The sequence below is a fragment of the Zosterops lateralis genome (genome assembly GCF_965231275.1).
Source record: "Zosterops lateralis genome assembly, chromosome: 4".
Taxonomy (NCBI): domain Eukaryota; kingdom Metazoa; phylum Chordata; class Aves; order Passeriformes; family Zosteropidae; genus Zosterops; species Zosterops lateralis.
In genome coordinates this window covers 31,308,899-31,324,539 of record NC_139765.1, presented here as the reverse complement: position 1 = coordinate 31,324,539, position 15,641 = coordinate 31,308,899, and the positions used below count along the sequence as shown (strand labels likewise).

Below are 15,641 nucleotides of genomic sequence, written 5' to 3'. Positions count from 1 at the left end.
GATTTTCTTGATATTGGCCAGATATTTCTTCTCAGTCAAATGGTTTTCAAAACCAAGTTAACCCAGATACATAGGCACAACATACTGATGCTCATGGACTGAAGTTAAAAAACAAGTATAGAATGTTGTTAGAGGTTAAGAGTTCGGAGTACAAAGGCAGATAAAGGTGACTGCCTGTGACATAAGCCCTGAGGCGGAAGGGAAGTTATCTGCTTTCCACAGCTTACTTCACCCATTGAGCCCACAGGATCCCAGCACGTGCCTGCACAAGGCCCTCTCCTAAGATCACCTCACATTAAAGAGAAGGAATGAAACATCGGCACCCCCAGGTGATTCAGACTGAAGTGAAGAGAAATATCTCTGGCTCCAAGGGGAGATGGAGCAGATAAACCACAGAGCAGCAGCCAAACCACCAGCAGCTGGCCACCAAGATGGCTTTCTATAATATATCTCTGGGTCCAAGGTCCCAAGAAACCACCTCATGCCCACAATTGGCCAGAGTGACCAGAAGACAGTCAGCCTCTGTCCCAGAAACTGGCCTGGAGGAAGTGAGTGAAGGACATGGTGCTGAAGGGCACTGCTAGCATGGAGAAACCACAAGACAATTGGGCATTTTAGAAAATAAACAATATTGGCACTGGGAAGTCTCCTAAAAGTCTTCAAAAATGAAGCTCAGTGTGATATGAAAAATATTTCACTTCCAAGGCAGTTTAACTGAAGCAGCTTCCCAGGAAGGGAGGAAAACTGCCCTGGGTCTCCCACATAATAAAACATAGGACTGGGCTATGCAAGGTCTTTACTATCAAAATGTCCAGTTCAGGACAATCAGAAAAAGCCAAGCAGAGCCAACGTGTGTTTCTGTCAAGACCTTTTCCCTCTAAAAAAAAAAAAAAAAAAAAAGGAAGAATGACAGGTTCAGTCCAGAGCCATCCTGGAGCCATGGAGCCTGGAGAGCTGCCAGGCAAGCTGGCAGGAAGTCAGGCGGGCTTGTGATGGAAACTTGCCCTGTGTTTTCATCGGAAGTTCATTCAAACAGAGACGCTTCTGCAAAACATTTTGCTTACGACAAATTGGCATTCTCTGACAAAAACCTGGGCTGACAGAAACCTCCCAGCCCCTGATCGTGATGGAATAATCATTCCTTACATAATAAAAAGAAGAAAAAAAAAAAAGAGGAAAGACACTGGGTGTGTCATAGCTAACGTCAAGAGACTACATTATATATAGTTTTGTAAGTGACTCTTTATATGGAGCAAAATTTAAAAATGGGCTCTCAAGCATTTCAGTCTGATCTTCCACAAGTGGTGAAAGCTGAGCTTTGTTACCCTAAAATGTACACACAAACGGTGAAGATGAAGCAATTTTACTGTATCCATCATCTTTCCTTTTTGAATAGCATTTTTCAAATATTACAGGTTGTTTGTTATTAATTCCTCCTTATTCCTACCAAGTCCATTAGATAGGAAATATTGATAACTTCTCCCCCAAATGCAGATTCTGTAACAAGGGCATAACTCTCTCATAGTTTGAAATTACTAACTAGAGCATTTAGAGAAAAGAGAGAAATGTAGAAAATATATACACAACTTGGAATACCTGGATGGTTTACAGCATTTTTCTTCATCAAATAAAAAAAGACAAGGGGTATTTCCTCTTTTATGGTTTTGAATGATACTGGAAACCTCTCTTGGTCTACCATCTCTTCCAAAGGAGTACCCAAAAGGCTGTAGGAGAAGGTCTGCATACAAACTGGGGACCTAGTCCTCATTGTCTTTATTTACCTGAGAACCAGAGACAGACCTGGGAGGCTCTAATTCATATAGCTGTGAAATAAATAGCAAAGTATCCTTTTAAACCAATCAGAAGCTCAAGTTAACTGGTGTATTTGTTTCTTGAGTACCTTTAAAGGAAACAGACATCAGCTAAAATTCAAATTTTTTTTTTTTTGGCCTCCCAGTTATGTGAACACAGTGTCCAAGATTAAGACATTTCCAGCATGTAAATTCAATCACGTGGGAAGTCCCACCAATTTCAGGCAGTGACTTCCTATTGAGTCAGCAAAGCACTTATGCCTGTGTGTGATTTTAAGATGACTAATCTCCCTGGCTGCGCCCGCACTGGTGGGGAGGTGCATCGGCAGGATGTCCTGTGGCCCTGGCCCCCAGCAGACACCCTGGCTATGTCCTGCCTCTGGTTTGGGACAAGATCGGTGTGACCACAAGTTCCCACATGCTGTACTTTTGTCCCTGTGCCCAGAGGCAGCAAGAAGTGCACTGTGCTTTGTGAGAGTCTGCAGGCGGGCTGACAGGGGAATGCTCGAAATGGGCATTGCTGCTGCTGCTGCATGGCCAAAAGCTCGGCTTCATCCTTAGTCTTACCTACATGCTGACACTCTTTGGTAATTTGGAGTGGTACTATATCAGCCCTGGCTCCAAGGAGACTTTCACAACTTCTCTAATGAACCTCCACGGTCTTTCAATAATGCAGCTATTTATAGGCTAAGTCTATGCGGAATAAATTGCAGAAGCTGCACAAAAGCTCACAGTGTTTCAGCAATGAAGCTGCAGAGAAACGTCAGAGCAGACTGAAATCACTCAGTATGGTTACATATAATCAAGTATAATCTATGTTTTTGCATCATTAGACTCACTGCTCAACTGAAAAGTTAATGGCATTTTAACACATTTATATAATTTTCTTAGAAGTGAAAGCTGTTTTTATAAAGTACAAGAATTTTCAAGTCTTAGACTAAGGGCTAAACGCTGCTCTTGCTCACAACATCAAATTTTAGGTGAGGCATCACCTAAGTTTAACAGAATACCCCCAAGTATTCAGCGCAGAAACTGGACATTGTCAGAAACCATCACCAACCATCTCATCTTTCTCTTTCAAATTACTCCTTCTAGGCTTTAGCAAACATCCTGGGTCTTGCAGTCCTAGCATGTATCATGAAAATATTAATTAAAAAATGTTCTACTGGCACACTGATGAGAAAGCATTGCTGCTGTTCTTTTCATCAACCAAGTCCACTTCATTTTAAACATTTCTGAGATGTGCAAGATGCAGGCAGCACAAAGCAGTAGGACATTTTGCATATGGCTCACCTGAATCTTTCTTAGAAGAAATGGGAGAATTTTACTGCTTTGATGTTCCCAGACTTGTGTCTCTCTGACACTTGTTCATGAAGTCCCAGTAAACAGCAGATTTACACAAACATGCTTTCTTATGAATGCTATAAATCTTTTCCTGAATCTTAAGGGAGAATTGACCTTCTTCATAGGTTTTAGAGTAAGCATTGCAGGCTTTTGGCCAGAAGAGGGTTCAGTGACACCCTTTAGCATAGACTCCCAGCTCTTGCTACCTTCTGTGTCTTAAGGTTTTATCTCTCTAAAAGGAGCAGGGATTTCCTCTGGGGATTAGGAGGAGATAAAAACCCAAGACAGAGCTACTATTTCATTACATTACAAAGCACAAATGGATGAAAAAGACAGTCAGTGATTGTCTTTCCTTTTTCCTCTTTTGGCAATTGAGTCCTCTTCAGCGGCTCTGAAGAGAAACAAGGTTCCTCTTTTTTACCCAGGTCTGTAAGGACACGGGCCACAGATGGACTTACAAACCTAACTGCTACTGGGAGCTGCAGAATTCTATATTTATACATTGAGACTCTCAGTATTTCTTCTCAGTCCATTCCTGTACAAGTGCACTGAGCAGGTCCTTGCTATAGGCCTGGGAAAATTGTATAACCCCAGACACCAGCCAGCCTCAGTACCCTCATTAATGGCAATGCTCCGTCTTGAACTAGATTTTCCTGCACTGCTTTAGACTGTCGATAGACCCCAGGCAGAGGAATTTCATATCCAGCCCTCCTCAGACTTTTGAAGGATGAGGTTAGGCTAGGTATATGAACACAAACCAGAGCTGGAGTTGCAGTGAACTTGAATGAGTAGCCTAGAAATTCCCAGAGACCTCTGAAGAGAATTATGAAACTATCCAACAGCAGCTCTTTTGACCCTGACACACCCACATAGTTTTTTTCCACCTATTTCATTAATTTTTGCTTCTGAACTGTGGGAAAATGAAGCAAGGCAAGGCAAAGACCTTGACCTGATTGTGTAAGCTTCACAGCAGGAAAAGTGTTAGTGAAAAAGACAATTCTTCTGCTTTAAGTTTTATTTACAATTACACTGGTTGTACCTTGTCTAGAACTGCTTGCTGACTGTCTTAAAAATAAATAATTTGGAAAGGATGACACATTTTGTCTCATATAAGGTACCTCAGTGCTCACCAGTAAAATTTGAAAATAGCAATCAACAATGAAAGATTTTATTTTCATATTATTAAGATGTTTAATTTTAGGTACAATATTAAGTTATAAATATGCTCTATGACAGATAATAAATGCAGCTTATCACTGACTAGTTTAGAAACTCTTTTTTCTGCTGGATTTAAAATTTCTGGTGAAATTGGTGAGGAGTGCACTCAGCACATCCTGTTAGCTGAGTCAATTGAAATTGCACCTGTTCTTGGATGCAAGTCATAACAAATGCAACCCATATACATTGTAAAGAAAAGGACTTGTATGCACTTTTTCCAATTAACATCTGCCTTTTGGCAAGTCATTAAGCTATTTTCTCACAAAGAAACAGCTTCAATTGTATTATGCATCCGAAGCGTGCAAAAGTCCCTGAGGGGGTACTCTGACAAAAACATACTGTTCCTGGATCCACTGTGAACATACATATTCATTAATTGTTTGGGGCAATGAGTACAGAATTTCTGATTTTTACAAGTCTTACAAGGTAAACAGGTTACATAATGCTATGTCCCTGGAAATAGCTACATCCTGGCTACTGTCGCTCAGTAGAAAAATCAAGAGTGATTTTATGCTGTGATATGGCAATGAAAATAATTCAGAAACACTGTAAAAAAACATCTAGGAAGAAGAAAGAACTTTGTTTACCCTAAAAATAGTACAGTATGTTTATTTATTTAAATAGATACAAATAAAGATAGTAAATTCCATTTTTCAAATCCCTCATGCTATATGGATCTGTTCAGGACATCCTAAAATGAAAATGAGAACCAATTCTACCACCATTTTTCCAGCTAGAAGATTGATATAATCAAAATTTAAAACTACAGTTTAGATTTCTCACCATGAAAATGATAATGAAAAACCTAATTATTATCTTACATGCGTAAAAGCAAGAAACAACAATCCCTCAAAGACAAGGGAATTGTTCAGATGCGTTCACCTCTGGGAACTGGTTTTCCAAAACTCTAAATCGATAAAAAATGCATTAACAATAGCAAAAGTGAATGCTGAAGTAACAATTGGTAGCATTTCTTTCAATTTGGAAGAGCATTTTTAGTTTGAAATGTCTGCTCAAGTACGTTGCAATGAGCTGCTGAGCTACTGCGCAGCACTTTGACACTTGAGGAATTTGAAGTTGGGTTTCTCCAGAGACAGTCTCCCAGCAACAACTGTTCCTGCCACCACCTTCTCTCTCTCGACACACAAACCCTGGGGATCTACTACATGTCATTCTTTTTAATAAGTAATTGAGCCATTTTTTGCAGTAGCAGGCCTGAAAGCTGGAAGCAGTCTTTCTCCAACAGGGTGGCCTATTTATATTTAGTATCAGAGGGATAATTTACCCTGAGGGAAACTGTACTGCATCAGGTACATTGTTGAGCTTGTTCAGAACACGTATGGGCTATCAGTACTTCAATGCAGTCTCCAATACAGATATAATTTTCATAATTTAAAGATCCACACAATTATTTTTTCACATAGTACAAAAGCCCAACTAAGACTAAACAGCAGTCATTTTCCTCTAGTTTCGTAATTCAAATTAGTAAAGTCATCAGTTATCTGACAGAGTACAAACCCTAGAGTAAATGCTTGTGGGAGTTTAACAGCCTTGGCAGGTGCTTTTAAAAGGAAGCATTTCTGTTCCATAACTTTATTATACGGATTCTGTTCCATAAATTATATGGATCAAGAGAATAAGATAACTTGCCCACATTGATGCTTTTTGAAAAGAAACATCATGTTAGATGGTTGTGGCTGTGTTTTAAGAGAGCCATCACATCTTGAGGAAAATACATCCATCCTGTTTTCAAGCAACCATGACCAGACATCCTCCCAAGTATCATCATATTGGGTTTCAGTATCAACAGACCACCCAACAGAATGACAATAACATGTCTTAAGTTGAGAAGTTATGTTGGTTTACCAGATTCACAAACAACAGAGGAATAATCAGAGGATTAAGTAGTAAATGCTCCAGATAATAGGTACTGAAAAGAAATAGAGATTAGTGATAGGAGCTAAGGCAGAAGGGAAAATTTCAGTAGAGATTTTATTAAAAATATGGAAGTAAAAGAAGTATCCAAATCTTATTGATAAACAATCCTGAAAAAACTTAAAAGAAAAAAATCTGCAGATTTAAGACATGACATATGTAGTCCACCAAGAGAAAATAAGAAATAAGCAAAAATTTCAACAGCTACATGGTTTTGTGTCTTCTAAGGGAGACATGAAAAGGCAAAGACCACAAGAGTATTTGCAAATTCATAAAGTACATTTGATCTAAAAGACAACATTTACATAACTTTGTGTTATATAGCAGTATAAACAATTGCATAATCAAAGGTCAGGCTGGAACACATAAGATCATTCTTTGACAAAAGATCTGTGGTTAGGACGCTGCCTAGAAAGAGTTGCATCCAAAGATTTTATAAGAGACTGCTTCTTTGCCATAACCAGTAGTGCTCAAGACTCAGCTGCAAACATGGAGTACCTATTGGTAAAAATCAGTTAACCAAGGAAGTGAGGTGATGTCTGGCTATCTGAAGGTGACTGCTGAGAGAAAAAATAAGTTATACAAGAAAAATTGACTACACATTTCTGTGGCTTGAACTGCAGTCATATTTGCACTCAAATGCAAATGTACAAGCTCATGTACTAAAGCTGAACTCTGTTGATGTTAATGAGGTTCAGCCCAGGAAATGGGGTTTATCAATGTACAGTCAGTTGCAGAATTGGATTAAAATGCTCCCCCATTTCAAGGGTCCTATTTTTCGACATACATGTAAAGTTACAGAAAAGAATGATTACCTAGTTTTGACTTGTAGATTTGTTGTAGATTTACAGCAGGTGTTCTGAAATTGCCATTTAAAAAAATAACAGATAGACATAAAGAAAATAAATATTTTTCATTAAAAATAAGATGTAAAATCACCTAAGAATTTCATTTTTATTAAAAATAAAACCCAAATCATCATACACTGCAAAGTTTTTCCTGACTTATGTCTGACAATGCACTATGTGATGGGGTACATTCATACCATGCAAAGCTTGAGCACATGTGGACATTCTCACAGGATAAGAATCTTTAGTATTTATGATCTAGATTTTTGCATAGTTTTGTGTTTGGTTCAAATATATTCTTCAGAAGTATAAAGCTGATTTTTGTTTCTGTAAATACGAGAAGTAAATTTTGATGGGGATGCAATACGCAGAAGTGTTCAAATGCACCAGTTTTGCAGCTGCATTCACATAGATGCAATTACAGCTTCAAAGTTCAAATTACTTAATTTTTGTATTTTTAACTAAAAGTTTTCACACTACATTTTGCAATCATTACTAAAATGTTTAGAAGATGCAGAATAACTCACTACTTTTTGGTAAAACACTTGAGAATATGTAAAGGACAAAGAACACCTCTGGCATTTTTGGTATGATGTTTTATCTAATTTAAGTAATGTTGTCTTAGCACGAAGAACATGATTTTCACAATCCTTGCCTGAATTTAAAAATCAGTACAGTGGTAACCTGCATAGTAACTGCTATTCATCTATTAGTGGCTTAGTTATATTCAAAGATCTTGTTAGGTTGAAATAAGAGTCCTGGAATGTTCAATGGAAATTATTTAGAAAATATTAGTTTTGAGTGGGCTACACTTCATTCAATAGATAACGAGAATATCTGCTTGTTACCTATGTTTAAAACTTTTTTTTTAATTTCTTCTATTTTTATTACTTTCATTTGATATTTCTGCTTATAGCAAAATCCAGCGAAGAAACATTTCTTGTGATTTTATGAAACATATTCATCAACATAGTTCACTTTCATATTTTATTAGTTCTGCTTTTCCTTAAGTAACATTTTTTGCTGATCTTTTATGAATTCTTTCAATTTATCTTCAGTACAAGTAAGACGTTGTTCCAGGACTGAAATAGTCTGCATGAAGAAGAGAATAATTTCAATTGGGTTTATATTACTCACACAGTATTATAGAAGTGTGCAACACAGTAACATAAGAAAAGTAATTTTAGCTCTACAGGAAAAAATACTCTAAGATGGCTTATCCTTAGCTATTCCACTATTTAAAACTATATTTAAAAATTATGGTTTCACCTCCATGGAGATTGTCTAAAGGTTTTTGTTTTCACAAAACATTTTCCCTGAGAAAGAGAAATACATATATGCATAATGTAAAGTACTCTGAAATAGCATGTGAAAATATTTCAATAGAAAAACAGCCATCATTGTGACCACAAATTCTACCTTTCAGAAACCTAAAAGAAACTTTTAAGGCATCCTGAAGAAAAGGAAGTGAGAAAAAAATATACTATTAAAAGGCATTCATACTCTAAGAGATTATCTTCATCAGAAAAAGTAGGGGTTTGGACCCAAGCTGGCAGTTTCTTTTCCATCCAACTTACCACACAAATCATTTTCAGCTCATGATTTGACTTCATACTTCCAAAAACCTACTAACTTCCTACTTAACATACATATTGCAAAAGATCACAGAAAAAAACCCTCAGCTCCTCCATTTTGAAGTGATATAATGTCAATACATTACAGACTACAAAGAAGTACCTTAAAACAAACTAAATCTGGATTAAAAAGATATATTGAGCATTTGCAAACAAGTAACTCAGAGTCACTGACTGAGACTGAGTATTTGTGCAGTTTGGCACAAACTGGCACTAGGACTTACTGCACTGCTTGGATTCCTACCTAAGCCAACACCTCGCACACTAAGTTTGGAAAGGGATTTATTGGTACATTGCCAATTTACTTTGTTCATCCTCTGCTAGTACGTGATTGTTCCAGCTGAAATGTCTGCTAAACAACTGGCTTCTGACAAAACTATCCTAGATCTCACTACTGAAAAACAGCGATTCTCTTCACCCAGAGTTAAAAATACAGCAACAATCTTTACGATTATATTCCAGGAAGCTTTCACTTTAGCAAACAAAACACGCGCAATTAATATTTTCTGAAAGGAAAACACCAAAACAGTCACTTGACTATAGAGCTATTCAAAATTACCCTGTAGTCTTTAATGCTCTGAACGTGACTCCAGAGTATTGTTGCCCTTTGGTAGCAGTGTCATTTAAGTGTCACCTGTTATTGCATACTTACTAGAGTTAACATATCCAGCTGCCCCACAATGCGGTTCAAAGCACGGTCCAGGGAGGGGGAGAGGCCTCTGCGCTGTTTCACACTATGCACGGCTGACCCACTCTCATTCTCTGCCTTCCTTTTCGACCTTCTTGCCAAGGAAGAAGCAAGGGGACTCTGCAGTTCTTCACTTTTTCCAGGACTCTTGAATAAAGAAACATCATTTGAAGATCCAGCTGCCTTTGTCTTCATTTAAGTGTAACCATACCATAAGACAGGAGAGCCAAAAGTCAGGCTTTTAATTTAAAAAAAATCTCCACATATATGCACACATACAAGGACAATCAGATTTGCTTTTTAACCAGGTCCAATTCATAACACTTCAATTTGTTCTGACCTAAGAGAGAATTCCAGCTGTGATGGATGAGGCAATAAGGGAAATCTTAGCAGTCTTTGGGTACATATTTCAGGTACATATGATTGAAGAGCTATGTGCAGTACCACCAGGGCTTGAATTAAAGCTTGAATAAATACAATCAATGAGGGGCGTTTTCTTCAAAAAGATAGCTCTGGTCAACAAAGAAACTCACTCAGACTAGTCATATGGATGAAAAATCCATATGTGACTAGATGACCACAATCACCCATTCCAACTTTATAGTATGAAACTATCATTTAGTATGAACCAACCTCTTATTTCAGAATTATAAAAAAATAGTGTTGTTTGTTCAGTGATGGTACTTTTTGAAAAACTGATTCCTTCAGAAAATGGGAGAAGGAAACAACAGAAAAGATCCACACAATGCAACATTGAGAGAAATAGCCTGATGCACAGTTTATACATCATAGTTAAGTGAGAGAGCATGATCTTCCCCACCAATTTGGGTTTGTCTGTGCCTTGAAGTTCTAATGGTATTTTTGAGTCATGAAAAGCTTAATCATCACTAATTCATTAGAAATTCCTTCACAACAACTTTACCTGATTAATTAATGACTTATTGAGATTTCTTTGAAAACTTCTTATATCTTCAGACAATTTTAGTTTACTTTTACACTGAAATAAATTGTGGTAGTTAAGTTTTACTATTTCTAATTACATCTGAAATAACTACATTTACAAAGTAAACCTTTTAAGTGGTTACAATTAAACTATTTCTCTGGAATTTATTGAAAGCTCACAAAAATATCCATTAGCTATGTAAAGGGGAAATTTTAGTCTCACCTGATGTATTTAAAATACACAATATTTACAATGTGCCCAAAATATATTTATGTTGTAAGGCTGAACAGATTTTCAAAACAGAGAGTATTAATATCATTGTCAAACATTTTAAAATAAATCCCCTAAGTCTCTAAAATAATCTTGTAGAATGTAAATTACGAGGCAGAATTATTGGCAGAGTTTTACAAGATTACCTATGCATGCTGATGAGTTCCTGTCGAGAATGATTTATATGTAGTTGACTCTGCCTTTGAATCACATAGGATCAGAGACTGATGGATTAAATACTGCCACTATGATAATGTAACTATTTTAAATTTAAGTAATACTAAATCATATCAATATTATTGTGAACTTATACTGCTGCACTGTCCACAATAACATTCCTGAATCTTCAGTGCCATCCTGCACAGTCCTGTGTGGTGGGAAATGGCTGGAAGCAGAGACTGTGGTGAGTTAAGAGAGCAAAGAAGAAAGTCTTACAACCCTCTCTGGGTTAAAAGTTCCATTCTGCAGCTATATTCTGCAAGGACAGGTCTCAATCCTCCAGGAAAGAACCCAGGAAGTACAGAGTATGACATTAGTAGAAACAGGGGCAGACAGCCAGGTATGTTCTTCAGACCTTAACTGACAATGCTATGAAACCAGAGTGAGCCCATTTCAAGGTTTGCTAGTACCATGGTATTCACTGACATCACTTTCATTTATTTCTTTATGAACAAAGAGACAGAGCAAGATACTTCCAGTTTCCTTTCAGCCCTCCTTTCTGTGCTTGGTGACTGACTTAGGCAAATAAACCAGGCATGTCAAATAATGAATGGGTGATGCAACTAACACTGAAATCTATCAGTATTAATACACATCTATTGATGCATATTAATACCAGGGTGTGGCAAAAATAAAACTGTGCTAAACATCAAACTAGAGATTTCAAACATTAATCATACAAGGCTATTCTACAGAAAGACCTAATGGTTATAACATTTGCATTGGACTAAGAGAACTGGCCTTCTCTGTTCAAGTCTACTTAAACTTGTCAGTCATAGAGCAATGCTTTGTCGGCCAGGCTGTTGCCTTTTAAATGCACAAAACAGTGGAAGAAGGGGTACTCTCTCCAGCCATGCTGCTAAAGTTATGTCACTGGTCAACAGAAAGCTTTAGTTCAGTATCTAGAATGCTCAGCCAGGAACAGGTAAGTTCTGTTCCCATGAGGGGCTTTATATTTTTTATAAAAGCGAATAAAATTAATAAAAATTGCAAAAGAGAAAGGAAATGATCCCAGAACTTTCCCACTCCTAACTAGATGGTTTGATTACATCTCTCTCTCCATGAATTTAATTTTCTTTTCAACATGAAAAAAAATTTGCTATGCCAACTTCAAATTATTCCAAAGAGTTGTATATTATAAAAGAGTAACTTTAGCACAAAATGAAACAGACAACAAATGGTTTGGTTTTTGGAAAAGATAGGCAGAAAATTACTCATTTAATTTTACTTTGTATCAGCTCTTTACTTTAAAGTTTAAGAAGTCTTCAAAAGAAAGCATTTCAAGTATCTTGGGATATTTTGACTCTCAGTGTATCCCATGTACTTTTAGATGAACATATATAGGATTGTTGTATCTTAAGACTGTCCCTATCTTCCCTTTACAAAGATCTTGAGCTATGAGATACTGTTAATTAAGTCCTAGAAGAACTCATATTCACTGTGTTATTTCCAAATTATGAAGATGTATCTGAGGTTCTTGGGAAACAGTATTAATGGAAGGCTTTGGCACGTTTACTAAATCAGAAGATGAATATAGTCTCAAATGTTGATTAACATGGGAAAGATTAAGTTAAATTTGGCATTCAAATGTTAAAGACAAAATATTGCCATGTGGTAAAAAACTCCTGTCTTACAACTAATCACGCTATGAAGAACACTCTTGTATTTAACTGCAATGGTAGAGTCTGTTAGAACAGACTTCTCAGTGATTTATCCAGAAAAACAGGAAGAGAGGGAGCTTACAGAAACCTGGCCTTTGTCTGTAAATCTTGACTCTTTGCCCAGAAGATTTCAAACCTCAGCCAGGATAAGCTAAATTTGACAGAGAGATAAAGAACTGACTGATTAAGTTGCAATGAATTTTAGGAAAATTGGAGACCTGTAGATGGAATACATTGCAGGAAAATCAGGCAGAACTCAAGGATTATATATTCTGCATGGCAGCAGTAAACCTGCCCAGTTATCACATGCCTTCAGAAACTCAGGCAGTTGATAAAGGAAGTTAAAAGCATCAGTGAAAAACACTCAGTGCAGGGACAATTTGTAAATCTCATGCAACTGTATTTTGTAGACACCTCTATGTGTTCTCTGAAACTTATAGCATCTATTGCTGATTTTAATCAAGCCTAAGGAAGAGGAGGGTTCTCTGAAGTAATTCAGTTCCTGAAAGCTCCAGGAAACCATTTGCCAGAACTTCTCACCTCAGGTTAACACAGTTCTGCAAGCTCATGCTCCTTAACTCTGAAGGAAATAAAGTGTGAGTAAGACCTGACCTAGAACCCAGGTCTTCCCAGACACCAGCATTAATAAGTTCACTGTAAATAAACTTAATAATGTTTGCCTAATGTTTACAAAGCTACTTGTACTTATATTATGGGAAGTACATTCATTTTCTTGCCTTTGAATGATAAAAGCAACTAATTGGCACAGACAGAACAGATGTAACTGTAAACTCTTATACTCTCTGACTTTGCTTGAAGACATTCTGCCTCAAGTTCAGTGTCCCAAGGATAATCTATTAGTCCTCCAGTAGTCAAAATTAATAAAAAATAGATTTAGCATTCAATGACTCTCAAAAATTGCTGTCTGTGATTTATGATGATTTAAAATTAATTTAAATGAATGGAAAAGGAGATGAAAATGATCTGAGGTTATTAGATATTGCCAAGTTCTAAAAACAGATTTACTCTGATGTTGGTGTTTCTGTTTCTCTTCAAAGAAGATGACTGCACTTCACACTGAAAATTAAGTAGAAATCTCAGTATAAGCTCTCATAAAGTGATTACAAATTTTGCCCTTAAACCCAGCCTAAAGAGATTCTTTCAGCCCAAGGAGGAAAGCTGTCAATTCAGTAAAGAGAGCAAATGCTAAGCTATGAAAAGTACCATCACCTTTTTCCTACAGTAAAATTGATCCAAAGTTCAATATATCAGGCAAATAGGCCATGAAAGAATGTTTTGTATCTCAGTAAACTGCCACCAGCAGTCTGACTAGTCTGCAAGTCAGACTAGTGGAAAAGTCTTCTTTTAATTTACTGGGTTAAGCAGCAAATTGAGATTTTTCTGTTACATATTCAAAGACTTAGGAGCAGAATAGAACATGAAAGCATTTATAGAAATAAGGCAAAGACCTTGATGTTTGTCAAAAATGAAACACAGATAAGCAAATAATTGAATTTTCAAAATTTGCAGGAGAAATAAAACAAGATCATTTTTAATTTTCAACTTATCTAACTTATGTCCAAAATGGTTATTTTCATCGTATTCTGGAAATTTGTAGAGATTTTTTAAGCACTGTCAGACATCAAGTATGTTGCTAAAACTCTAAGGTTATCTGCTTTATATTTTAACCTTTCAAAATATCTAACTTTATAGTGTCCTCCAGCTCAGAAAAGGGTCCAGAACTGCTGAAATCTAACACAACACTCAAATGCCAAGACCTTGCAGTAAAGGAGTGACACTGGTCTCAATAGATTTCCTTTACTTTTGGATACCAGTCAGTTCATGTCCAACACTTTCATTCAGCATAGCATTTTAATTTAAATTAAGTTCTTTTAAAAGAAAGTCTTTCTACTCACAGTCTTTTTCACATGAAATGCTTCAAGAATTAAATGTTGTCTTTCCTTCAAATTTTCCCCTTTTTAAAGTACTTGAAATGCTACTAATTCATAAACAACAACTCTATATGTCACCAGCAATGGAGTAAAAATGTCTCATTATTCAAAAAAACCCAAACTAGTATGAAAGTCATCAGAGCTATAGCTTATTTTGAGAGAATAAATTTTAATAAGGCAATCAATTTTAAATTGTTACTTCTGAGCAAAGCAAAGAAGAAAATTAAAATGTGTACAGTGTTTCCATTCACAGCCCATTAGTAATAACACAAACCCACATTTCGGCAACTTCATGCAAGTTACAAATAAGGAGGAAAAGGAACAGATTTAATTAATCAATAGGAAGTTATTACCATGACATTACCAGCGGATGTTCAGCAGAAAATTAAATTTAGCTTATAAAATGATGTCACAAACAACAAACCATAATTGCTCATCTTTGGTTTCTGTCAAGCAAAATAGCCAAAACTCTGTGGGTGGTACTTGATCAGTTTGTGAAAAATCCTTACACATAACCTTAATCACCTCTGCCTGTTCCCAAATGCTTTCCCACGAAACATTCACACAGTCCATAGACACAAACACTGCATCTCAGTCTCCCTTTGCTTCATGACTGTTAAGAATAGAATCTGAGTAAAATGCATCCATATATAAGGATTCCTGAGCAGTTTTATTTATAGAAATAAAAAAAAAAAAAAAAAAAAAATCCCTCAAGGGAAAAAAAAAAAATTACAAGTCTCTGTCACTCAATTAGCTATCAACAGGCTTCAATCTTCTACGAGCTCCACAGTCAGAAACTGCAGACCACCATTTCTAAGAGCATATCTTGGAGATCTCATAATTAGGATGGCTTATAAAAAAGTGACATTGGTAAGCTTCCTAATGAATCACAAAAATTGGCATGGTCTGCTTTTTAAAAATAAACCTTTAAATTTTGAACACATGGTACATTTTCCTACTAATAGTAAAATACTTCTGATACTGTGATTAAAACAACTACAAATAATTAGTCATAACTAGGGCATTAAGCTCAAACAGACCAAAGAGCAAAGACATAACAGAGCAGTGTCCCACCTTACCAGATGCTGAATTCCTACGTCTTTTGGTTATTTGAAATC

The 15,641-nt window shown here is 36.5% G+C and overlaps 1 protein-coding gene across 1 annotated transcript in view; it reads right to left on the bottom strand.

Moving 5' to 3' along the window:
* Positions 1-4,420: 4,420 nt before the first annotated feature.
* POC1B (POC1 centriolar protein B) overlaps positions 4,421-15,641 on the bottom strand; it is a gene marked incomplete at its 5' end in the record, with an annotated part of 51,641 nt that continues 40,420 nt past the window's right edge. Inside the window, 2 exons of the mRNA XM_083860610.1 lie at positions 4,421-8,248; positions 9,443-9,625. Coding sequence (XP_083716736.1) covers positions 8,147-8,248; positions 9,443-9,625 — 285 coding nt within the window. The 3' untranslated portion in view covers positions 4,421-8,146. The remainder of the gene's footprint in view (positions 8,249-9,442; positions 9,626-15,641) is intronic.